This window comes from Physcomitrium patens, chromosome 14, assembly GCF_059467195.1.
Source record: "Physcomitrium patens ecotype Gransden chromosome 14, ASM5946719v1, whole genome shotgun sequence".
NCBI lineage: Eukaryota > Viridiplantae > Streptophyta > Bryopsida > Funariales > Funariaceae > Physcomitrium > Physcomitrium patens.
The window spans coordinates 6,137,905-6,163,594 of NC_143423.1; the positions used below are offsets into that span (position 1 = coordinate 6,137,905).

At 38.0% G+C, this 25,690-nt stretch overlaps 3 protein-coding genes across 13 annotated transcripts; 2 read left to right on the forward strand and 1 right to left on the reverse strand.

The window, feature by feature from the left end:
• On the reverse strand, positions 1-7,333 carry LOC112291581 (splicing factor U2af large subunit B). Of its 2 annotated transcripts, XR_002972455.3 has the most exons (19): positions 7,197-7,333; positions 5,691-5,860; positions 5,348-5,470; positions 4,876-4,940; positions 3,856-3,926; positions 3,686-3,730; positions 3,441-3,500; positions 3,192-3,252; positions 2,902-3,014; positions 2,588-2,703; positions 2,305-2,406; positions 2,068-2,143; positions 1,748-1,836; positions 1,432-1,495; positions 1,166-1,312; positions 918-999; positions 749-813; positions 343-576; positions 1-217 (listed from the first exon to the last, which is right to left on the reverse strand). XR_002972455.3 is itself a non-coding variant. In XM_024539179.3 (18 exons), the coding sequence occupies exons 1-18, from the start codon at positions 7,296-7,298 to the stop codon at positions 439-441; spliced, it is 1,689 nt and encodes a 562-aa protein (XP_024394947.1). In that variant the 5' UTR covers positions 7,299-7,333; the 3' UTR covers positions 1-438. The 2 variants fall into 2 exon arrangements, 1 of the variants encoding a protein (XP_024394947.1); XM_024539179.3 differs by having other exon boundaries at positions 1-576.
• A 1,239-nt stretch (positions 7,334-8,572) lies between these two features.
• LOC112291047 (DNA-directed RNA polymerases II, IV and V subunit 3) lies at positions 8,573-11,062 on the forward strand. Its single transcript, XM_024537990.3, has 4 exons — positions 8,573-9,095; positions 9,536-9,700; positions 10,072-10,309; positions 10,455-11,062. Exons 1-4 carry the CDS (start codon positions 8,803-8,805, stop codon positions 10,731-10,733), a joined length of 975 nt encoding a protein of 324 aa, XP_024393758.1. The 5' UTR covers positions 8,573-8,802; the 3' UTR covers positions 10,734-11,062.
• A 4,276-nt stretch (positions 11,063-15,338) lies between these two features.
• Positions 15,339-23,839, forward strand: LOC112291117 (uncharacterized). 10 transcript variants are annotated; one of them, XM_090255725.1, is made up of 12 exons: positions 15,339-16,122; positions 16,349-16,641; positions 17,058-17,708; positions 18,016-18,295; positions 18,711-18,879; positions 19,167-19,612; positions 19,783-20,163; positions 20,340-20,594; positions 20,712-21,481; positions 21,713-21,821; positions 22,114-22,458; positions 22,590-23,839. In XM_090255725.1, the coding sequence occupies exons 6-12, from the start codon at positions 19,324-19,326 to the stop codon at positions 23,282-23,284; spliced, it is 2,844 nt and encodes a 947-aa protein (XP_090111851.1). In that variant the 5' UTR covers positions 15,339-16,122; positions 16,349-16,641; positions 17,058-17,708; positions 18,016-18,295; positions 18,711-18,879; positions 19,167-19,323; the 3' UTR covers positions 23,285-23,839. The 10 variants fall into 10 exon arrangements, with proteins under 10 accessions (XP_090111851.1, XP_073394577.1, XP_073394579.1 ...); XM_073538476.2 differs by having other exon boundaries at positions 18,086-18,295; XM_073538478.2 differs by lacking the exons at positions 15,339-16,122; positions 16,349-16,641; positions 17,058-17,708 and having other exon boundaries at positions 17,838-18,295; positions 18,711-18,906.
• The last annotated feature ends 1,851 nt before the right edge of the window (positions 23,840-25,690 follow it).

Genomic DNA, 25,690 nt, shown 5'->3' on the forward strand with positions numbered 1-25,690 from the left:
TGAACAATTCATACGCTTTACAGAAACGTTGCAATAAGGTCCAATTTCTCGTACATATTCCCAGGACAATAAGTACTCGCTTTTCCTTTTTATTCACCATCAAGACCAAGTTCCCAAAAAGACCTATTCAAATTATTGGATTTTGAAAGCTAGTAATTTCCAACACGTCTAACCAATACAGTGACGAGCCCTTAGTGGCACATAGGTGATCTCCACACTGCAAAAAGAATAACAAACAGACTGGGTCAAAAAGAAGCCTGGAGAACACTGCACTACCTGACCTACATTGTACGAAAGTCATAGCTTCGTAAAACGGAACCCTTAGTAAAAAAGGTCTCTTACAAGCTTATTACTCCTTGAAGACTGCAAATACAGTATACGCGTTCTGAACAGTAGGTCCCGACTTAAAATGGACAAGGGCCTCGTCACTGCCCTCTTCTAACCTCCATAATCCCCTGCAGCAAATTTTTCCTCGGGATAGTAGACAGCAACAACAGAGTGTCCACCAAACCTACGACCATGAAGCGATGCTTTTGCTTTCGCAGCACCTGCAGTATCTGAGTACTCAACAAAGACCTGCAACGTGCAACAAACACCTCAAACAATTGCCACCATGAATCACACTCGAGTAACAACCAAAAGGAAGCAGTAACAGATGCGTAGCAAAAAGGTTGCTGGGGAAGCTATCAAAAAAACACTATCAAAAAAGCGAATCTCAATAAGGCCGGAGGAAAGAAATAATACAGACCTTGCCGACACCAGGAACATCTTCGCCATCTCTTGGTCTGGGAATGACGACTCTAAGAAGGTTACCTGGGATGTGAAAAGCTCAAATCAGATCGAGGAACAATCATGTCATAGAAAATAACATCACATCAACTATAACAGCGAGGCTATGACTTGCATTGAATACATACCGTACTTCCCACATTCTTCCTTCATATCCTCCAAAATATCTTGATACTCTTCGTCATCCTTTAATTCATCTGGTGATACGACCTGCTCATAAATTGAAAATGCCCATTTATCAGTCAAGTCATGAATAGAAACAGAACAAAACCTGAATAGTCACGATATCAAACTGAAGAAACTTGAACAGTATCGACATTAAGTTCATTTCTTTGAGAAACAGCCACTCGTAACATAACTTCGACAGGAAGCTCACCTGAGTCAAGGCGACCACTTTAGTGGAAGTTTCAAGTGGAGACATCCCTCCCATGCCAGGCATCATTCCAGGCATCATTGGGAGCCCAGGGAAACCCATGCCACCCAATGCAACAGCATTGGCGCCACTAGCTTGTAATGCAAGTTTCTGCAAGTTACAGTCGGAAATCACTTGAAAAATAATTATGTATATTTTTTGAAAAAATTAACGTTTTGTTATGCAGCACCCGAAGTACACAGATGTATTAGACATAAAGCACAGAATACCTGTATAGCGATTTGCTGCTGCGCATGAGCTAGCACATTGGCTTGATCCGGCTTTGGTTGTCCACTGAAACACAATAAAACCCAGAAATGAATTCCGAGATGTCGAGTGCTGTATTTTCTTCCATCTCAAGATGGTCAGATTAAAACAAAAAGCCAGGAAAATTTTTACAAACGCAAATGAAAAATTACAAATCATCGATTCTCATGCCACTATTTTTTCCACAGGCAATATTCAAAACTGACAGGTCCTGTAAAAAGAGAGGGAGCGAGACACACAGCCAGACAGACAGGGTGAGAATTTCAATTAACTCCGCACCTAGCAGAAGCACGACGCACGCTTAAAGTCTTGTCACCCATTTTCAATCCATTAAGTGCAGCTATAGCAACGTCTGTAACAGCTGGATCCTGTGATATAAACAATTTGTCTCAAATCAAAGCTCAACCAAAATCAGAAGAAACCATGTGGATATGCAGAAACCTCAAACCTCTAAATCCATATACTTCCAAAATAACAAACACATCTCTGGTCAAGAACAACACGTAGACAGGCAAGCATGTTCCTCAACACATGTGTACTACAGTACAACACATGTCAGTACGTAGTTTGTTGGCTACATGTGTCCGAAGCATTAATACCTGATAAACACAGAAACCATATCCTTTAGAGTTCCCAGTGTCCCGGTCTTTGACAAGATCAAAACCTCGCAAAGGCCTAAGGTTCAGAAAAAAAAAAAAAAAAAAAAAAAAAAAAAAAAAAAAAAGGGTCAGATCAAGTTCAGTAATAGAATTTACTTCGTTCCTAACCCTACAAACATTCCGAATCAACGTAAATCTTATAAAAAATTCGCATTTTACAAAGAGATTGGTTCTTACCCAAATGATTCAAGCAGCTCCTTAATTTGAATCTCAGTCAAATAGTAGGGCAAACCTCCCACAAAGATACGATCAGGTCCATCTGCACCTCCAGCAGCACTCCTGCAGACGCCCACAGTACTTGTCAAATACCATGGACACCAGAAACAAGTTCATGTTTCTAATTTGTGTTACTCAGGGCCAACAATTGTCAGACAAACTCTAGGTAATTGTTTCAATATATAAGAGGGATAAAGACACAGAACTGACTGAAAAATACAGGAGTATAAATTGAACTGCTTACCCAGGAGTCAGCCCAACAGCAGCCAAATTAAGATGAGGACTAGGTTGACTTGGTCCAAGAGTAGCAGCCATAGATGGATTGTAATCACTTGGCCTCCTAACTCGAACAGATACACCCTGCAAATACAGACCAGAAAATTATATCAAGAAATTTCAAAAAAGACAATAAGCTTAACGGTAACTACTCCAACGAAACAGAACTAAAGAAATACACACGGATTTTACAAAGCAAGAACAAGGAGAAAATTACCAACACAGCAACTGTATAATCAACATCAAAGTGACCACATAATACAATTTACAGCAGACACAAACCTCAAACATGATGCCATCTAAGGCCATGGCATTGCTGGCTTCTTCAACAGTTCGCATCTCAACAAATGCGAACTTCTTTTCTTGGTTGATATATACGTTCACAACAGCATCACCTAGGCCAAACCATGATAAACAGGATACATCACATTAGTACACAAAAATACAAGAACTACCTGATAAAATCTGGAGCACTATTTGAACTAGATTCTAATCGAAAATCAGCGTCACACCCAATTAAGAAACACGAAAAAGAATCAAGACAACATTTCTGAACTGCAGTAGCCATCTACCTGGACCAGCAGTATTGCCTCCAACAGCGGCCATCACCTGACTAAAATAGGTCGCTATTGTCTGCACCACACGACACCACTACCATTAGCTGTTGAAAACCACACAACTGTCAATTAAAACCACAAAATAACTCAGCAAAATTGATAACAAATTACATCTACAACAAAGTCCAAACGCATAGAAAATGCCATGTCGTATTCAACAAGAATTGAGGTCGTCCATGCATCCTCCAGGAGAGTTTTACGCACTTGTTCATTCGCCATGGGTGGAAGACCCCCAACATACACTCGCCGGGCATGCCTCGTAGCCTAAACGATATGTCCGAAAAATATCAGATGCACGTACACTTGAATCAACCATACCACAATCCTTGTATCCTAAACAGCTTTCTCTAAGCATCAAACCTAAGAAGGAAACAAAGGACATAATCTCGAGGTCATTACGTCTGATACAGCTTGGCATGTAAAAGTCAATCATTAGGAAGCACAATCACCTGTTGAGTCATTGCTTGAGCTGGCATTCCAGGAATACCTCCAAACTGCTTGACCACCAAGCTATTTTGGTTACAAAAAACATTATGGACCTCAACCTGACATTCATCTAACCACCTTCCTCTTTTCGAAAATTTGGAAAGTCTATAAAAGATAAGTTATATCTAAATACCTGCGTTCCTCCGAAAGGAAACATCCCTGGGAATACTCCAGGCATAGGCTGTGCCATTCCAGGCAGTTGACCTAAAAACCACGAAAGAAACTTCATGAGACTACAGACAAGGATGCCCTCAAACATCCTTTTACTATTTATTCTACCCTTAAAAACGAAAATAATGGAAAGCACTACAACCACATCTATTAGCCGGGATAGTATGAAAGTGTAAACATGATCTAGACTTAATGATTACATCCATCTCTGTTAAGATTATTCAAATACAACCTATAAAAATATACACTATGACCGAGAACATTCATTCAACTCCTGTTTTGTTAAAATAAAAACCTAGAAACCCACCACGTAAGGAAATTATGGACGGTGTGACATCTGATTGCGTCCAAACTATTTTCAAAAGTGATTTGAAGGTACTCATATGACAAGTACTAAATACCGTAATTGCGATTTCATATTAAACTTCATAGATCGATTACCACCAAAGGCATTTGCTCAGAGGCACTGAGGTAGCAAATATTAACCAACACCAAGGTAATCCATCACTTCTTTGTCGATAAATCACACCTTAGCAGGCACTCTATGAGCATCGTGGAGAGGACACAGGGCTCGATTGATGCCTTTCGCAACCACGACGAATACAAAGACAACCACAGACAAACAAACAACAAGGAAACAACAAGAAAACACCAGAGCACAGACTTCCTCAGTTCCAAATCGAGATTCGTTCCGACAATGCTCACCAACTTTAATAAAGAGGAAAAGAACGTTAGGAAATTAATAGCAACCAAGAAAGCTAAATAAATGCAACAGTTTCATTTTTGAGTTCAATTACATTGATGATACGAAAATTCATTGCATGATACAATTATAGAAGTGTGTAACATTCGAGATTCACGTACAAACCAAAATAAATGTGTATATATACATGTATGTATATATATATATATATATATATATATATATTAAATTTTGCGTATGTTACAAAAACAAATCACCTCGTGATTAAGACATACAAACCTGGTACTGCAGCTCCTGCAATAACGGCTGCACCTGGCGGAGCCATGTCAAATCCACTTTGTTTCCTACAAGAAGAAGCCAAACTCTAAGTCAGTACTATATAACTCAATCGCGCTGGCACATTACATCCACCTTGTTTACAACATGCAAAAGGGGGGATAATAAAACATAAAAACGGATCAAACCAAATCTAAACCTAAACCAAAACCAAAACCAAAAAAACCCGAACCAATCCAAAACAAATCTGAACTCAACTCGACTCGACTCTACACTACTTCCAGTATGATTTTGATTGCCATCCATAGAACTTCAATCCATGTGGCCAAAAACATTACTAGCTAGTCGTTTAGACCACTCGTCATCGCAAAAAAATAGCCTCAAAGACCACAACATATTCATGCCCGAAGCCACCGGAACTTAAAATCTTACAAACCTTACAAGTAAGCAACTCAAGTGAAGGTTAGTGGCAAACCTTCTTGAACGAGACGGAGATCTTGAACGAGATCTGGATCTAGATACGCCATGCGATCGTCCACGAGAAATGGATCGAGAACGATGCCGGTGTCTTCTGTCCCGATCATACTCACGACTACGTCTGCATGTGAAGTCAGAATTTGAAGTCAGATATATTACATAATGATCATGAACGGAAACAATGCACCTGTAGACGAGTCCCTTATGCCCCGAGGAGGGGCCAGGTATGGATGACATGCAATGAATTCAGACAAGAATATCTATATCTTTAAAGAAACAAGCTGTAATGCCCTACAAGAGAATATAGGCATTATCTTAAAAACAATTACTGTAAGGCTCACCTATCTCGATCATGGCTACGATGCCGATCTCGATCCCTTTCCCTTTCCCTGTCCCTGTCTCTATCTCTTTCGCGATCCACGTCCACATCTCTGTGTCGACGGTCTTTGCCCCTGTCCCGATCTCTGTCTCGACTCCTCTCTCGGTCTCTGTCAGATTCTCGAGAGGCACGCTGCAACACAAGCACATACTCAAAACAAAGTGTCAAAGGAAGTTTTCCAGATAATCACACACCATGATGATCGACGATCAATACATGTATTCGTGCAACTACGCGGTGCAACTGGACCATTGCAACGCGAACACACCACATCAGAAGCATAACTATTCTGTGTGGGGATAGATACCGCAGCTCTGTCCCACAATGAATACTTCATATTGAAATATGAAAACGTAAACACCAAGTGGCAATTCCTTCAAAACTGAAAGGTTTCAACAGAGCACGACCGACAGTGCTCACCAGCACTCTGCGCCAGCCTCAAATGCTGTTAGAGTACAATCCATAATATCAGGAGATTTTACAGCAGATTCACCGTCACATTTAAGCATTTGAGGAGTTAAAGCCATCTACATGGTGATCATTGAAATAGTCGTTGATGTGGAGGATGTGAGATCCTCTCCGTCAACCCTTTTCTCAACATCAGTGCTCTTTAACCGGAAATCTTCCAAAACTACGCACATAGAGGACACACCAAAAGCAACAAACGTGTTCATCAAAATGCAGAATCGAACAAATAAACAAGGTAATTCCAACTTGAATAGAGTGACGTTGTACCTTCAAATGGTAGCATCACTTAGCGGGTAGGTACTATCACCTTAAAGATGCATTTCAAAATGCACGTGTAGGACACTACATATTGTGCAACATGAATTCAGCACAGCACGTAGCTTTTCATCGCGTAACACACAGCACGCTGTATCGGGTCACTAAGTCAATAACTAGACGCGCCTCTCGAGAGACTCCACGCCGGGGCACCATTCGCCTTAGGAACATTAAGGAATGTAAACAAATGGCCAAGGTAAACCTAATCTTCGGTTTCGTGCTGCAATGGTAATAGATGGTCTTCAAACAGAAACACACTGTGCTGATCGACGTTGAAGCAAGTATACAACGCACTAACACCGGACTTGTGAGAGTAACACAGGGAGAAGAAGGAGGAGGGAAAAGGAGGAGAAAAACAAAAACAAACAAACAAACAAACAACTGACAACAACATCAACAAAACGCAAATGATTTGGGAAACCCGCGGACAAAATCGACACCGACGTCAATTCCAAGGCAGCCAAGTGAAAAAAGCAACGCAAGTGGCCTCAAATGACACCGAAAAAACAATTCCGTATGACCACGACTACAAATCCATCAACACAAAGGTTTCGACTCCCCCCACGCACCACCACATCTCCACACCACCTCCCACTCAAATGCGGCCAATTTTCTTTTAGTCAAATGCCCTTGGGATACCACCTAGACTTGCAACCAGGAGCTAAATCACGCATCAGTACAGTACCTCGCGTTTCCTGCCACTGTTCCGCTCCGTGGAGACATGATCTCCATTGTCAGACCGAGGCGGAGGCGAGTGGCCATACTCGTACCCTTCGTCGTCTGCCATTCGTGCACAACTAAACGGGACCTTCAACAACCGGCACAGCAAATCCTACTTATGCGGTAATGCTTTCCTCCTGTACAGAGTCCGTTCGGTGGTCTGGTGTGTCACTGCTTGATGAGGCAACTGGAAATGGAGGCGAAGGACAGCAACGAAGGAAAGGAAGGAAGAGCGAGAACAGGAAAGAGGGAACCCTAACGAAGGAGAATGGTGTGAGCAATGGTGCATGGAACACCACCTCCTCCCCCTCCCCTCCCCCTCCTCCCTCCTCGCCGTTGACGTTACCGCCACGTCATTCTCGCGACGGCGGGAGGAACTTCCTCCCCACTTCTCCCCCCCATCCCCGTGCATTAGTACATGTGCTTCTTTACAGTCACATTGGATTATTTATAATACATTCTTTCATGTTTGTTTCTCTCGTGCAGTGATTGCAATTGTTGATTGGATGAACGAAAACGTGGTGATTATATTTTGGTTTATGTTGTAATATGTTTGTGTATGTATTAAGATTTTTATTTTGTAAATGCCATATTTTTATATTCAGTTTTTCATTTTAATCATGTTACTTTGTTAGCAATTAGTTACATTAATGCAAGTAAATGTGTAAGTTTGTATGATATTAATTTTATATGCAATAAGTTTTGCATTTTTTATTTATTTTGGATTGTAATGGATTGCCTTGCAATGAATTATGCAAGCAATTTGGTTGATTTTTCAAATAAATATTTGAAATAAAATAAGGAACAATCTTAAATATGCGAGGAATTCTAAATTAACTTCAAGTCCACATCATGACCATCTCAAAACATAACATACACATTCACATACTTGGTTTTCCTATTTGTTTCCACAACATGTTCTTCAAGGGGTTTATCTTCTTAAATCGAATTCATTACGTCTAATTTGTACAAGCTCTAACCTCTTTTTTTCTTTCTTTTTTCTTTTTCATTTTAAAATCTAACCTTCAAACTATCAGTTTTCATCAATACCACTATCGCTCTTAACTGATTATTACCATTATTATTATTATTGAAAAAGCCAGACATTGATAATTATCCTTGACATTTAATGTGATGAGACCAACTCCTTCAGTAGAACAGAAATTCGACCAGAACACCGCGTAACGAACTAACCCTAATCCAGGGGTCCAGGTTTTCGTCCGACACCGATTCGCAGTACGCAGTTCGTCCGTCCGTCCTCACGTTTGTTCGTCGACATCCATGGTCGTCGGCACACACGATCCCCTTCATTGCGCTGCAGCACTGCGAGGGAGTTTCACTTACGCCCCCGAGGCCGCGCTTGAAGTGCGACGCACCCTACACGAGAAAAATCGCAAGCAGGGGCGTAGCGAGAAATCTGAGCGTCTTGTCCTGGGTTGAGAGAGAGAGAGAGAGAGAGAGAGAGAGATAGTACCACAAAGGCCCGATCGCGTGTTGAGCTTGGAGTGGGTTGAGCGCAAGGAGAGGGGGGGGGGGGGCGGGGAAAGGAGGAATTGGTGGTGGTGGAAATCATGGATAATGTGTCCTACCAGCGGTTCCCCACCGTGCGCATACGTGACATAAAAGACGACGTGTTGAAGTTTGAGCTGCGGGATACGGACGCCAGCATCGCCAATGCCCTTCGGCGGATTATGATTGCCGAGGTGCCCACGTTGGCCATCGACTTGGTGGAAATTGAGTCTAATTCGTCGGTGCTGAACGATGAGTTTCTCGCGCACCGCCTTGGTCTAATTCCGATTGTTAGCGATCGAGCCATGGAAATGCGGCTGTCTCGTGATTGTGATGCCTGTGACGGTGATGGAAGGTATTGCTCTTTCCTCTGTCTCACTTTTCAGTTTGGTTCCCATAATTTGTCTGCTTGCATTGATTTGATTTTTGGGTTTTAGGGGCATTGAAAATTTATCGAAGACATTGGTTCGTTTTTTTTTTTTTTATCGAAGGGTACTTTTTACTTGGATTTTGGAGAAAGTGTGTACCTTTGTCCCATTATGTAAAACATCGTAGCTACTATGTGTTGCTGTGGGATGCAGCTGTTGTAATCAAATCCAAAAACCCTAATTATTTTTCTGTCGGTAGTAACCGAAGTTGTACATGTTCTGTGATATTTTTTTGCATATCATTATAATGTTTTGTAGTGATTTTGCAGTAATGAGAATGTTGATTTTTGTATTAATGTTTTACAGATGGTAGGGTTTCTAATGTAGATTGAGGGATGGAAGACTTATAGTTGGGTTTTTGCTGCAGATGCGAATACTGCTCTATTGAATTCCACCTTAGTGTCAAATGCACGGGAGATCAGACCTTGGATGTCACCAGCCTAGATTTAGTAAGTTCGGATCCTTCAATTATCCCAGTGGATGCTGCAGGGCGTGCTGCAGACATGGGTGGTTTTGAATCGAATGATACGCGGTGAGTTTCTAAATAGGACAATTTTAGGTTAGATGGTGTTGAATCCTTTAGGATTGCTAAGCCTTCGATTGATCTTTCTTTGGTATTGTTTGTCGATGGGTGTTAGAATTAGTACAATGCCCATGCGGCTCCATACGATTATTAGTGTCCTCGTATGGCCGTCGCGATGGTGCCAGCATTGGACTGTACCGGTTGATGTGATGTGGGTTTTTCTTTCCTGTTGTCACCGTGTTTCGATGACCATGTTGTGCGCTCATCAAAGCGCAGATTGGAGGATACTTGTAAGCTTGGTATAATTAGTTTTTATTATTGGGTTATGTCCGATAGTGGGAGAGGATGTAGCTGATGTTAGTTCGGCTTTACTATCGCAGGGGCATTTTGATTGTGAAGTTGCGAAAGGGGCAGGAATTGAAGTTGCGGGCGATCGCTAGAAAAGGGATTGGCAAGGACCATGCCAAGTGGTCACCAGCTGCAACTGTGACATTTCAGTATGAACCAGAAATTCACATCAATGAGGCACTAATGGAAACTTTGACTCTGGAAGAAAAGCAAGAGTGGATTGACAGCAGCCCTACAAAAGTTTTTGAGCTGGATCCTGTTTCTCAACAGGTAGCATATTCATTTAACTCATCTTATTGCAGTTTACAACCTTAAATTTCGATTCGTCTCGACGTTCAGAGTATTTTCTGAGCAAGTAATCGACCCTATATGCGGCATTTTAAATCACGTGTTGCTGCGTATAAACATGCTGCAGGTGGTGGTGGTGGACCCTGAAGCATACACCTATGACGAAGAAGTGCTGAAGAAAGCAGAAGCCATGGGTAAGCCAGGTTTAGTGGAAATTTACAGCAAGGAGGACAGTTTTATTTTTACCGTGGAGTCAACAGGAGCTATCAAGGCTTCCCAGATGTTTCTGAATGCTATAGAAATTTTGAAGTCCAAGTTGGATGCAGTCCGGCTTTCATTTGACACAGAGGAGGCTGATGATCAGTTTGGTGAATTGGGCGCTCACATGCGTGGAGGTGGTATCTAGTGCTGTTCGCGGTGGGGGGGGGGGACAGGAATGGTTTGTACATGACTGCTGGGAGGTAATTGTTTTTTTCAAATGTTATTTATAACCTCCTTTTGATACCAAACAGACATGGTCATTGAAAATCGAAAGAATGTAAGTTAATGTCCTGTACCGAAGAGAGTGACAACACCTCCTTACACAGTTAATATTTAGTGCCTCAAGAGATTTAGAGCCTCTTGCTAGTTCCATAATCTTTTTCACCTGCAAGGCTTTTTGCTCCCTTCCTGGAAAATGTTATTATCTTACTGTGGTGAATCATGGGACATACATCTCCACTTGGCTCCTTCAAACCTCTTGTCTAACTTGGGTCGATGTCCGGCTAGGTTCAAGATCGTATGGTCTTGTCCTCTAGACCGTTGGTAGATGCCTTTCTTGCAATTTATTTCGCTTTTATTCTAGCTGCTTTTTAAGCTTGTGTAGTTCTTTGAAGCTCAGTCCTTGTTTTCGTAAGCTCAACATTTATTTTTAAATGCCAATGTCTCTTTAGACCCATGCGATTGTGTTTGCAGACTCTGGATTTTTTCAACTCCTGTTCTCGTAATATTTATACGTTTTTCTAAGCAGTACATCTAGTACCCGAAGCTTATAGCACTTGACCTCGTCTTCGAAGACTAGTTGCTTGTTTTTCCTCAGTTTCTTTTCCATAGTCTTCTTTTGCTTTCGCAGTGATGATGTTAATTGAGAAGTCACCATGTGCCATGACAAACTTTGTTCACTCACAAGCTATCAATAAAAATATGCTTTGATGTATTTGTTTGTTAAATTTGTGTCAACATTTGCTTAGAGATTGGTTTGTACTACTGTTGCCTAATCTATGAGATGGATCATGTGATAGATCGTGCTTACATACTACCATTTTAAACGCTGTTTAATTCATTTTAAATAGCTGTGCATTTACAAGTTAGATTTCAATAAATCTGGCCCGATTTTTACATATGTTTACAAGTTCTGTAAGGGGATGGATGGGTCTTAATTAAAGGTGTTAGTAAACACGGGTATAATTCCAATGACGATCATCCCTTTGATCTAGTATCCCTTGAAAGATAACAACCGTTTTATTTCAGTAGTTTCAGACATCATACGAATTTGCACCAATACAAAATCTAATTAAAAAGTTAGTATACTTTTAAATTTGATTTAATTTCCAATGTAGAAGCACACTATTTGTACAAAACATGAAAAAAAAAAAAAAAAAAAAAAAAAAAAAAAAGTAAAAAATAAATAAAGGGTAATTGGAAGAGGAGAAGGAAAAAAACAAAAACAAAATCAAACAAGAATAAGTAGAAACAAATGTTATTGAGTTTGGCCAAATAATTTTCTCATTTGCATGGAATAGTAAGTTTTGGCTGCCTAAAATTAATAGAGTCAATTTTCATGTTTTTGCATATTTTATAAACAAAGGTAGAAACAAATGTGCAATAGAAGATGCAAAGGTTATTATTCCCAACTTTTATACTCTATTGCACAACTAGATAGATGGATGGTCATGTTAAAGCTTGATAAGCCAAAATTATACTAAATTATGGCATGCACTTTACACTTGGGTGGTAATAAAGGAGAATATGCTAAATTTTTATCATCTTCATACTAGTTGTGGACTAGCAGTTCCAACCTTGCTGCAATTAAGAATTTGGGCAAATTCGGCTTCATTTCTTAGTATTTAATTTAAAAACTTGATTAAATAAAAATTAATCATATATTGAATTACAATCATTAGGGTTAACTACAACATTTTTAGTTTTAATTTCTTTTTGTAAACTACCAAACTATAGTAATGTTTCACAAATACACTGATTTAGGCTTCCAATTAAGGGCTTGGAGGGCCATTACATTAATCTCGACATGTTACAACATTTTTGTGGAAGCAAAATTCATCTTTTAAAAGAACTTGGCCAACTTTAGATATGTAAGTACCAAATCCTAATACATTCTGAATGTTTATCAAAGTCTTCCACAAATGATTATAGAAAGCATTTTAAGTTTGAAAGTTAAACATATTTAAAATTTGTTTGTATGTTTGATTTTTTACATTAGAAGCAATAAAGATAGAAATATACTTCCAAAAACATTTGCTCATTATAGATTAGATCTAAGATTGCATATTATTTTTGTTAATTTTGTTTGTTTATTGGTAGAATTTATTGCATATTAACATCACACATCTTCAAATTTTTGTGGATTTTATTCTTTCATGTTAGATTTCATATTAACTGTTAACTTGCGATAAATTCCTAGGTTTCTTTAGTATTTTGCATTGACAAGTTAACATTGTTATATACATTAATTTAAAAGATTATTTTTGTGTTAATTAAGCTAGTGAAAAAATTATAAAGAATTACTATTCTATTTTATTTTTATGAACAAAATTAACAATATTATAGTATAATTTTAATAATATTATTTTTTAAAATATAATTATTAATCATTAATAATAAAAATAAATTATTTATTATTCTATTAAAAAATTTCTAAAATATATGTCTTTTTCAACATCACTATTATGAAATAATCATAGATAATTTCAGGAATTTTAAATTTTAAAAATCAAATTTAGTTTAGAATTATTTTATAACATTTAATTTTCTAATTACACCTAATACAGTCAACATCCATGAATCATAATAATAGAGCTATATAATCTTGCCATCCAATAGCAATCTTTAAAATAATAATATCAAATGAGTCACATCTCTATATAAACCTCACTTTTTATTAATTACAAATCAAGGGACTTTAATGTAAGTCCAACTTCTCTATTTGCTTTTAAATATTAAAAATTACCAAAAATAAATCCTAACATTAGTCATACTATCTAATAACTTTCAATCTATTCTTTTATTTCTTCATTAAAGTAAGATAAAGCTTCTTTTTTTTTAATATATTTTTTAGAGAACTAAAATTCTTTTTTAAAATAAAAATAAAAATGACTAGGATTGATGTTTGAAGATCTTTTAAGACTTTTAATTTTTTTATTATCTTCAGTATTTATTTGAATGTCATAAGTAAGCATAAAACTATGATTTTAATACAACTAATTATTAATTTATTAGTAATTTATTATTAATTTACAACTAATTATTAATATTTATATATATTAATATATTAATATTTTTTGCTTACTTAAAGATTAAAGATTCTAAAAAGGGTTATGATTATCTTAGCTATTTTTAGACATGTCTACTTTTATCAACAGACAAATTTTTATTTATATTTTGAGATATATATATATATATATATATATATATACATATATGTAAGTTTTCATATTTAAATGTTCTAAACATAATCTATGTTCAAAAAAAATATATACTATTGCTCTATTATGAATAATTACATATAAGAACTTAAATTCGTATCAAATCAATATCAATCCAAAAATTGATAAAAATAATTAACATTACACACTTTGTTTGCAACTTTACAATAGTATAATAATAATAAAAATATATAAGAATAGTATGCTTCATTAAAAACTTATATTATTATTAATTATGATTATACAATAGGTAAATTGCATATAATATAAAAAGGATATTATAAAAAATCAAAAAATCAAAAAATATATCTTCCTAAGTATATACAAGCAAGAAAAGGAGAAGGGAAAATTTCTTGAAAGTTCTCTTCAAATGAATAAACTTAGACATCTATTCAAGTGCAAAGAGTGGACATCAAATCTTGCTCCTCCCTTCTTCTCTTACCTCCTAAATCCTAACTCCTAAACACAAATAATGTGCAATTAAAAACAAAAACAAAAACAAAATGTATGCATATATTCTATTTTTTGACTAGAGCATCTAAAGAACCGCTCTCAAATTGATTCCTAAAGTCTCCAATACATGGATGACTTGGAGAACAACCATCCTTCTCAAAATATTACAAGGCCATCAAAACCTTTCAAGCCACATACTCTTTAACAAGATTATTTATATTATGGGAACAGTTTAATAGTTTAATAATGGACACACCCAATTTGCAAGTAACACCACAAGTGGACACGGTGGAACTACCCGGAGTAAATGAGGAGGGTTTTACCTTGCGCAGTAAATGAGGGCGGAGCGTGCGGGCAGTAAAAACGAAGGGCGGGCAGCAGAGAAGACTTTTCGTCCTCGCCCCGGTCAGTGAAAGGTTTGACTGGGAGGGCATTACGCCCCGTGTTGTGACGTAAGGGCACATGGCTGGCAAAATTAAAACTAAAGGGCGGGGATGGATTCCCCCTCCACGAGGTCTCAGCCCCCATTCACACTACTACTCCCATCTCCCCATTTTTTTCCTTCTATGTGTGTGTGTATATATATATATATATATATATATATCTACATACATATACAAAACACTCCATTTTTACTACAAGATTGAATATTATACTTTGAACCAAACAACATATATACAAAAAATAATAAAATTGGAACATTGTGAACATTATATGTCCCTAATCAATTCTAATATTAATGTTACTCAATATGAATTTGTATGTACAAGTGATCATGGGTTCTAGAAGAAGAAAAAAAGAAAAAAAGAACTCACACAAGATGTGACATTTAAAATTTGAAGCATATCTATGTATATATATATATATATATGACGTTTTGTACAACATTAAATGTTTCACTTGTATATCATGTTAAAAAAATGTATAATAATAATAATAATAACAACAAAAAAAACCTAATCTGAGTTTGGAAATTTCAGATTAAAAATGGACATTAAGTTCGTTTCTTTGAAAGTTTATGGTTCATGTTTTGAATAATTTGTGGTCATGTTTATTAATGACTTTGTGTCATCTCTGTACAAAACAATGTTGAAAACATGTTGCAGAGTTAAAGGATCAACCAGGTTTATGAAATTTTATAATAATGGAATCAAATTTTGATGCATGCAGGTTAAGTTGCCAAGTGTGCCCTTGAATGGTACTTGGTACTCTCTCTCCTCCCATTAACATTTGCTTTCGAGAAGCAGATGCTGAAGACAAATGCACAGAGATGCTTTCTTCAATGCTTCCAATATATCATTGGCTCCATCTTTTTGTTGGTTTCTTCACTTCCTCAAATGAATGGGGACTTGCTTCTTTGAGAATGTGCATGTATGTGTGTGTATGTATTTATGTATATATGTACATGATGAATCACATTTTTATGTTTGAAAAATGATTGAAAATTGCACTTGTTGTGTGATATATGAAATTGAATGAAGGTATTTGAATCATTGACCCCATTATTTTAGTCATGCAACTCAAAAGCAGCTTGTTTCTTGGATGAAGAAAGGATAATAATCAGTACACCAAAAGGAAAGAAAGGAAAAGAAATTAAATTATGAATGAAGGAAGTAAAGAAATGAAAAGAAGTTGATTTTGGTTACTTTCCTTTCTATGCATGGATAGGTTTAGACGATGGGAAAATGTTATTTTTGAAAAGAAAGAGAAAAAGAAAAAGAAACAACATATATATATATATATATATATATATATATAGGTGTAGCTTAATATTACATAAAGCTTTGTGTTAGGACTGCTAAATAATATTTGATGTGGAATAAATGACAGCCTAAAAGAACAAATACTATTTTGTTTCCCCAAACAGATTCTTGAGTTGCTACATTTAGAGCAATTCTACAGCAACTACACAAAAAAATAAAAAATGAGAAATGGAACATAGAATGTAAGAAACAAAGAAACAAAAAATGCATGAAGGACAAAGGAAAAAACTATTGACAAAAATAATATTGCCACGAAGAAACTCTATATCACCCCCTCTTGTTCCTGCATCTATTTCCTTGACCCACTGCCATCAAATGTCTCCTCCAACAGTAAGGTCAACTATCTACATAATCTATCTAATCTTCTTCTCCATCCATCACATTGTGAAGGCTTAAGGTACCCAACCCATTTTCAAACTCCTCCCCATTTTTGACCTATAAAATGGTGTATTTCCAATAAACTTGATATGATAATAATAATCAGTTTTGACACCTTATGGGTTCACAATACCTAATTCACATTTTGTCTCAACTGCATGGTGCCATTGGGTAAGAAATTAAGAATTTCATGCCAACTTAGAAAATTTGGCAAGAGTTAAGCATTCTCTGTTTTGTGACCAACCACTAGTCATAATTAGGTTGGCCAATATGTCGGATTTGTGTTGAATAGAATCTTGAACTTAAACACTAATAATAGTTCTTTTTTTGCGCAAAATGATGTGAAAACACCTTAAATCCTCTCGATTTCTATTTCCCTACACAAGATTAATTTATTTATATTATATTTATTGATTTTTCATACACACATTGCAGATATGCTAAAATGGTTATGTTATTGGAAATGGGTCAGCTACCTTATATCCTCCCCCACAAGTTTTCTCATTCAATTCCAAACATCAATAAGCTTGCTTTTGCAATTGCTTTTCCCCTGAATGTTCTTGTTCCCCTCTCCACCAAAGGATCCCATTTGTGACTCACAGCAGGATTTGCATAGTACAAGGAATCTGAGAAGCCCAGGTCCTGTGCTCTCAAGGCTCAAAGGCATTAACTCCACTTTTGGCTGATTATGCATTGAAAACCCACCAGAACCTGGTGTATTTGTTTGTTTGTGGGTGGGTATGGGGTTATGTGAGTGTATATGAGTGCATGTATATGCACAATGTGTGGTGTATGTGGCTGTCAGAAGTGCATGGTGTAGGTGAATGCACAGTGAGGGACAGAGAGTAGGAGTTCATAAGTGAAGGTGATGGAGTAGTGTTTCCAATCCACCATTGTCTCCCCACCTCCCTTTTGTATTTCTTTCCCTTCCTTGCTCTGTTTGTGATGGCCACTCTGTGAACAGATCGCATTGCCCATGTGCAATGTCCTGATTACCAGTTCCATCGCCCTCCACCCATCATGCTTTTCAGCGCCACCCTTGGGGTTGATGTTCAGTTGAGAACAAGAGGCAGGGAGGTTAACAGAGTAAAGTACTTTTGACTCAGTAGTAGTGTTTGTACCTTCATTTCTTCTTTTTCTGTGTAGGTTTCCTTTTAATATATATATATATATATATGTATATGTGTTATTTTTTTTTTCTACTCTGTTTTTTTTGCATGTGTATGTAGGGTACTATTATGGGGAGATTTGATTGCTACCCCATTTGAGAAAGACTTTGTTTGACATGTGTTTAAGTCTATGTGTTAGGAGATTGCAAACCATGTTTTGATCTCTTAATTCTCAGTTCTTGTGTAAAAGGATTTTACTGTCAGATTGTGGTTTTTGCCTACAGTTTTGCCCTGGTGAAGGAATTAGCTAGCTGTTGATTCAGCACAAGGTGGCAACTGAATTCCATGATGCAGGTGGATGTTGGGAGCTCCTTGGAAGAGGTGCTAGAAGATGTCAGTCAGTCTCACGAGCTAAACAGAAGACGGAATGAATTTGTAGGGTGCAAGGGGAAAGGTTGGAAGTTGCAGTGCAGTTATGAGCAAGGTTCCACATTCACTGCGAATTAATTTCATGGCATTGGCAGCGTAAATGAGACTGGCCCGTTCCAGCCTCTGGCCCTCTCTGTGAGTCTGCGCCTCATGACTCTGAATTTTATAGGACTTTGAAGGTCTCGGGTCCAGGAGCCTAAAGCTAGAGGGACGTACGCATTGCATTGCCTTCGTTCCAAAACGCTTCACACCATTGCTACACCGCCTTCGAGCTTTTCCTTGCCCGTTATGTCTTCAACTGTCGTTTGCCACGCTCCAGTTTGCGTGCTGTTCACCCTCACGGTTTCTTATTCGTGAATCTCTGCCTGCACATATACCGACATCATCCTAAAGGAATGCACCAACTGTAGTTGCTACCCTTCTAGCTCGCATCTTCTCGCTCCTGTTCTCATTCTGGGATATTGGTTCAAATCTTTGCCCTCGATGTGGATTGAGAGCGGGAGTTTTTGTTGATGATTAATGACACCCATTAGATTGCCATATTTTACAGGTCTGTTACCCAATGCTGTTACGCTTTCAGGTATTTGGCTGTTCACTCATGCAACGAGTCAATACTTGGGTGACGGACCGCGAGTGACATTATTTCAGTACAGATTGAGTGGCGAAGCTCTTTGTCCCCAAGAATACTTGTCACGCATTCGAAGTGGCACCGATTGTTCGTAAGCAGTATTCCTGGAGTTATAATCGTGACTCTTCTATCATCATACTCTTTTGGTGTCTGTAGATTTATAATGTCCCCAGCTTGGTCGATTTTTTTTCTTCTCTTTCAAAGGAGTTCGGATGTCATGGCTATTCTCTCGGCCCTTTTTTTTTTTTTTTTTTTTTTTTTTTCCCTTCTTCTTTCATGCTTTCATTTCAGTGCTGTGTCTTGGATTGCACAGTATCAGTTCCTGTTGAGCCACTCTAAGAGTATCGCTCAGCTAAATTCAAACCTTGATGTGGACAGTCGCAGGCACGGCTAGGAGGAGAAATTCATGGGCTTTGAATACATCACGTCATAATGTCCATCCTTTTTGAATCGATGATGACACAGCTACTTTCTGATTGATGGCGCGTGAAGAGGTGATTTATAGGAGATGCTGCAAACGGCATAAAATAAAAACATGGAGAACCCTACTGCTGTATGTACACTTCGGCCGTCTCTCTCTCTTCAGATTGAGCAGCTCGGCCACCAAGAAAGTGGCAACTGTGATGTAAAAAGAGCTTCCAGTGCAATGGGCTGCTCGAAGGTCACTGAGGAGAAGTCCGTCTCTTCTTTTCTAGTAGCTAAGCAGTCCAGGAGTAGGAAGCCATCGTCTCTCACCGGCACTGAGGATTATTTGAGGAGAATCGATGTGGTAGTTGAAGGGTCTTCTTCAGACAGAAAAGCTATGAGCTTCAATCCATTCCGAGGTTAGCCTTGCGTGTACTCTATGCCCTTTCCATCATGTCATGAACAATTCAATCATCCAAAGTTGGGGTTGCAGCCTGCTGTTAATGTTTGAGGCAGTACGTTGTGCTATGAGATGGATTAATTCGTCTCTCCCAAAAGTCATTTCACGTGCACTGATTATGTACGGTAGAGCTTGGGCATGAATTTGCAGGTCACAGGAGAATTTGTTCCGGGAACCTCATCACATCCAGCAAGTCTGCGGAGAAGACACCGGGGGAGAAGGGGAGAAGTTCTTCTTTCAGGATCAAGTCTTCGGAGAAATCACTGGGGGAGAAAGGGAAGAGCCTGTCATCTAGGATGGACCAATATTCAGTGGCAAAGATCGCAGCCTCCCTTTTCCACTCTGCAGGAAAGATTGAGCGCTCCATGTCCATGTCAAGACTGGCTCACAGAGCGTTGCCAGAAGAAGTGATATCTTTGCGACAGAAATTTCAAGTAGCATCAGATCAGAATAGGGACTTCAGTGGGAGCGAGGAGAGAGGCTCTGATTCATCAACCAAGGACACAGAAGGTACTTCAACACTTTTCCTTCCAGATATACAACTCATTTGGAAGGCATCAACTGATTCCATTTATTTTTCTTTCTTTGGGAAGTACTTGTCAGTTAACAACTGCGTCCATCTTCAAAGCTATCTATCTCATCTCGGAAAAAACAAATCAAACTACTTACTTACCTCACTTTTTCAGATTGCGCTGCTCCATTGATCTTAAAACCATCATCCTTGCACAAATTTGACAATGACAGCACAAAAGCAATGCTGAAGGATGATGGGGAAGCCGAAAATTCAGCGAGTGCAGATGAAGAATCCCCCAAACCGATCATCGAAGAAGCTGATTCTGGATTACCTTGTACTCATTCAATTGGAGCCGCAGGGAGTATTCAGAGTTGTAATCCGACTCTCATGAAGCAGTCTTCGTGCTCCACCAATCTCAATCATCACGGTTGGAAGATATATTCCTTTCCATTTGACGTGAAACCTGGTGCTGATTTATAACTACCTTCAAATTAGACATATTCTTTTCTTGAAGCGTAGAGTATTGACTGTGAATCTTGTGCAGATGCTGGTGCAACTAACACACCAATCCTTGTTTACGGGTCTCAATCGACAATCTCGGACACGAACCACCAAGGGGTTTTGTCACTGGCTACATCCAAGGCGTCATCTTCACTGAGCTCACTACATAGCAGTACACAGAGCTCATTTCATTTAGACCCAGAGAGATCCCTTAATTTGCGACAGGAAACTGATTCTCCTGAAGACAGTACCGATTTCCAGACTCTTCTGTTGACCACTGGAAAAGTAACTGAGGCAGAACTCACAGAGGCTGCAGTGAGGTCCAGCCTTCAAAGAGAGGACTACCTCTCTGGCCCCTTGTTTATCTCCGAAGAACCTCAACAAGATGAATCACTGGAGTCAATTGGGGAAATTAAAGGCAATCAAGTACTTACATCAGGTTTAAAGATTGAAGAAGTGACTGATCCGAGAAGGACCTGCAACTCAGACGTTTGCCTAAACAGGAGCGTGAGCTGTGAACCCGGGGCAGGTGCTGAACGGAAAAAGAAGCTTAGAAAAAGGAGGCGCAGTGTTTCAGCCTCAGGAATTGGGGCCATGCTGCTCAAAGTTGTGCGCGTGTCAGATTCTGGGCCGATGGTGACGAGGAGATTGCCCAAAGTTGGGCCCGCTGAAATCATTTCTGGAGCTGAAGCATTGCGAGCCAGAGAGTATGTAATTCAGAAAACAGCACAAATATCTATGGGAAGATCACCAGAGTCATTTAGATCTCCGAATTCTTCTCTCACTGTCTGTCATTGTGAATCAGAAGATGCGGTATGCGTCATCTTAACCCTTTTTGTATCAGCTAGTACAGTGTGAGTGAAAGAATATATATATATATATATATATATATATATATATTTAGGCACATATCTTCTGTTCACAAGCTTTGTACGTGAAAACTTTTGATTATTTACCTCTTGTCCCCCTGGAGCTTTACAGAGGTGGTTGAAATCAATCAGCACGAGATCGTGTCCTAATTGTCTCTTTACATTGTCACTGCAGGTTAAATCAACGTACTCCAAGTTTATCAACATTGAGATCGACTCTGCCGGCGACCGTGTTGAGCTCAAGCAATACTCCAAGGATGTTCGAAAGGGTATCGATGGCTCAGGTAGGTTTATCTCGGATTCAGATGTTAATAGCCAGTCACAAATAAGAAGAGAATTTCTGCACAAATAACTTAATAGAAAAAATGGTACCAATATAAAAGCCTGGAAGTAAAAAGATAGTTGTTTGAAGACGCAGGCACCAAGTAGTTGAAGGTTTGTTTAGTAAAGGCCAAACTTCTGTTTCATACATTTTGCAAGTGCCTATAATGGTGTCTGATGTCTTTCCAGTATGGAAGATGTATTTGCTTTCCCAGCTTCACTTGACAGTATGAGATTTGGGATGTTTTCCTGAAGGAAATGGAGGAGCTTGTACGTGTGAAACTCGGAAACATAACCACCACGAGAAGATCCCAAGACTTTTTTCTGATCGGGGGATTAAAAGAGCGGAATGCACCTGCACACATGAAGGGATGACTCCTACTTTGGTTGACGGGGGGAGCTGTTCTTCTGATAAAGTTTCGGAACGGATGAATTCGAATCTGCAGCAACACGCGGCTGATGAAAAATTTGAGAACCAGACTAAGTGTACGAACAGTACATCAGCAGCAACCTCTGCAGTTAATGTTGAGGATAGAAGTGGAAAGTCAAGGAGAAGGACTAGCAAGGGAAGGACCTCCTACGACTTTGACTCTTCGGCAGGTGGTTTCTCATCAAGATTTAGCTGTAGTTTTTAAATTTGCTGTATGGAATATAGCGCAATATTTTTATTGAATCGAAATCATTTTCAAGTCGAATGCAGATCTAAATTTAGGAATCTCCACTGTGTGCAGAGGCTGTTAAAACCTCAAATTCAATTGGTGGCCGGCTTGGACAAGCACTATCCTCAATGGATACGAGTATGGCCATCACCAGGGAGAGGTCACGAAGCTTTGTGTCAAGGTTGCAAGCTGCTGCTACTTCTGGAAATGCGTCTGTAGATGTGTACCGCCTTGGCCCTTGCTCAACCTCCATTCTGGCCAATCCATCCTTTTCGAGCTCTCATCAGGACAGGCTATGGGAGGAGCAAGCAGATATCTATTCCAGCGGAGGACGTGGAACTCCTGGCCGTGACGACGAACCAGCAGCAGCAGCAGCGAATGCCTTTGTCCATTCCCCTTCGCCAGGGAACCCAGTCTCATTAGACGATCATCAGGTCCCTTCCGCCTCTGGCTCGTTGAGAAGAGGACAAATGGACGCCACTGTAAGAGCTCCCTCTTTCACGTCTTTCTTATCTAGTGGAGATCGGGGGAGCCGAAAGAAAGGGAAGAAGAGAGGACGACCCCGGACACCACTGAGGAGCTTGTCGGCTGAGGATGTGCACAGAATGTGCTGTGGAAGAAGATCACCAGAGGGTGGCCACTTCATACAACAAATCATGTTGAAGATCAGAGGTCACTCTTCCCGGTCCTCCAGTCCCAAGTGCCCCAATAGTAGGACGAAGAAAAGGAACACCTGGAGCAGCTGCATCTGTTTCTCCCCCAACTGATCAACTTCCTCAAGCTCTTTGGATCTCAACCCTGACGTGGGCATTTTTCTAAACTCTCGCAAATGAATGAAAGACGAAGCAAAACAATTTATTGATCTTTCTCGTGCCCTGAACCTCGGGTTGTGCTGCATTCAGGTTTTTGGCAATGGCGTTGGTTTAGATCAATGCAAAGCTTTAGCTCCCCAACTGCTTGACAAACCCATCTTCTCTTTCGCTTTCCGTGCATATTTGATGAAGAGACACACAATATGGAGAATGTGGTTTGTGTTTGAGCTTGAGTTTTGCAGTTTGGGACAACGGATCCATTTGCAAAAAGAAGTCCTGCTCTGAGTTCATGAGAACTCTCTTCAGTGCGTAGAACAAACCAGCAGTCTCCCTGAATACCATTCTTTTGTGATCAGTGTCATGTTTGTGTGAACCCTTCAACTCCTCTGAATATTCACTGGTTCCACCAAAACATTGAACTGATCAGCAAGCTATTAGAAGGTCCATCATGTTTTCGCTCAAACCATTTGATTTTTAATTTTAATTTTTTGGAATGGTGATTTGGGTTAACTGTAGAATGTAAAACAAGATAAATCCTGTCAAGTTGCTTTGGAATATTCGGCGGTAGAAAGAACTAATTTTGAGTTTCCCTCCTCTTGTTTGAGGACATGTGAAACGAGTAAACATGACATGTCTGACGACTTTACCATTTTATCTACAGTAATATATATAAATATTATTTAATTCTCTTAACTTTCATTGTTGGCAACTTCTGAAAATAAAAAAATGGTCATTAATATGTGGCATTAAAGATTCTCTCCCTTTCAAGTCATATATATATATATATATATATATATATATATGTTACTTAAAAAAATTTGTTAATTTCTTTATACTTATGGTGTTACTTGGAAATCAGTATTCAAAAAAATATTTTGATTTTGTGATTTTGAATGTATTATGTCATGTAGTTCTAATTTTTTATCACCAAAATTTAGAATAATTAAGACTCTTTGCATGGTTTCACTCATGTTAAATTACTTTGTTTATTGTTAATTGATATAATCTTAGTAGTTAATATAACTATTCCATTATTCAGCATATATGGTTATTAAATATTTTTTATTAGTTATTTTATGAATATTTTAAATATAAAATGATTAAAACAAAAAGTTACTTATTAATACTACTTATTGCTAATTAATTTTTAAGACCATTTTATGTGATTATATCTAATTTACCAACTAATAAGTTTAAGTTATCAACACAAAGACTCTAAGTCTACAATGATAAGCATAATTAAGTATAAAACTAATAATCTTAATTTTAATTAAGGACTATGACTAATGTGTTATAGTAAACATCAAATTTGAAAAAAAAAATTAGCTTCTAAAATAAATCAATAATGTCACAATAAAATTAAAAGTCTAACAATAAAAATAGAAGAGAAAAACATATTGATCAAATCATGTGCCTTTTAAATTCAAATTTGTTTATACTTTGATTGTAAGGAATAAATATAATCTAAACTACAAAACTAATATTTATTAGTGATTTTTTGTACTTGGTTCAGAGCATGGATACAATAATATGCTCTAATTATATAATCTTATACACCAATAATGTATACCATGGCAAAAAGACTTCAATAAGGTATGTTTCTCAAGCTGAAAGGCAATGTATAGAAATTAGAGCTTTAGTAAGGTTAAAGAGAGGAGAGAGTACTAAAAAGATTGCAAGAGATTTGCTAGTATTTTAGAGTATTTTCATAACTTTGAAAGAAACATTTATTAAGTTGAATGATATAAATTGTAGTTTTGATAATAGACTATAAATATTCAATGTAACAAATTAGAGAGCATATGTGCAAGGAATCACTATTGGTGGCTTTGAGATAACATCTAAAGTATGCATTTACATAGCAAAAGAAGCTCATATTATTATGAATGATTATATTATAAAAAAGATATCATGTTAAATAAGCTTTAAATCTAAAGTTGAGCAAAAGAAGCCAAAAAATCCACATTTAGTCAAATATAATTAAGATTAGAGTTTACAAAATATCATGAATTTTAGGCATATCATGAATTTTAGTCTTAATACTCCCTTTTGTAGAAAGGACTTCTATTTATTTTGTAGAGATATAAATGAGCCAAATAAAAAAAAGATGAAATAAGAAATTAATATAGGTATATTTAAGAGAGAGTTAACAATAGGTTAAACTAAAATTTACCTCAAATTATCAAAAATTCATACTTAAAGAGGATTGGTTGTCAACATGGATTGAAATCAGATCCGAAGGCACAAAACCATATACTTATGTTGATTCTAAGGTTCTTTTACAAATCAAAGAGTAGAATTTGAGTGTAGATTAGAGGAGAGATTTTCAAGTATTAATTTCATGTCATTTGGATTAATACT

Coding starts and splice junctions, on each gene's coding strand:
- LOC112291117 (XM_090255725.1), top strand. CDS start 19,324: ATGGAGAACCCTACTGCTGTATGTACACTTCGGCCGTCTCTCTCTCTT. Junction 19,613..19,782: donor GAGCTTCAATCCATTCCGAG/GTTAGCCTTGCG, acceptor TATGTACGGTAG/AGCTTGGGCATGAATTTGCA. Junction 20,164..20,339: donor ATCAACCAAGGACACAGAAG/GTACTTCAACAC, acceptor TCACTTTTTCAG/ATTGCGCTGCTCCATTGATC.
- LOC112291581 (XM_024539179.3), bottom strand. CDS start 7,298: ATGGCAGACGACGAAGGGTACGAGTATGGCCACTCGCCTCCGCCTCGG. Junction 3,253..3,440: donor CACCCATGGCGAATGAACAA/GTGCGTAAAACT, acceptor CGTGTGGTGCAG/ACAATAGCGACCTATTTTAG. Junction 2,704..2,901: donor TAGATGGCATCATGTTTGAG/GTTTGTGTCTGC, acceptor CTGTATTTGCAG/GGTGTATCTGTTCGAGTTAG.
- LOC112291047 (XM_024537990.3), top strand. CDS start 8,803: ATGGATAATGTGTCCTACCAGCGGTTCCCCACCGTGCGCATACGTGAC. Junction 9,096..9,535: donor GCCTGTGACGGTGATGGAAG/GTATTGCTCTTT, acceptor TTTTTGCTGCAG/ATGCGAATACTGCTCTATTG. Junction 9,701..10,071: donor TTTGAATCGAATGATACGCG/GTGAGTTTCTAA, acceptor TTACTATCGCAG/GGGCATTTTGATTGTGAAGT.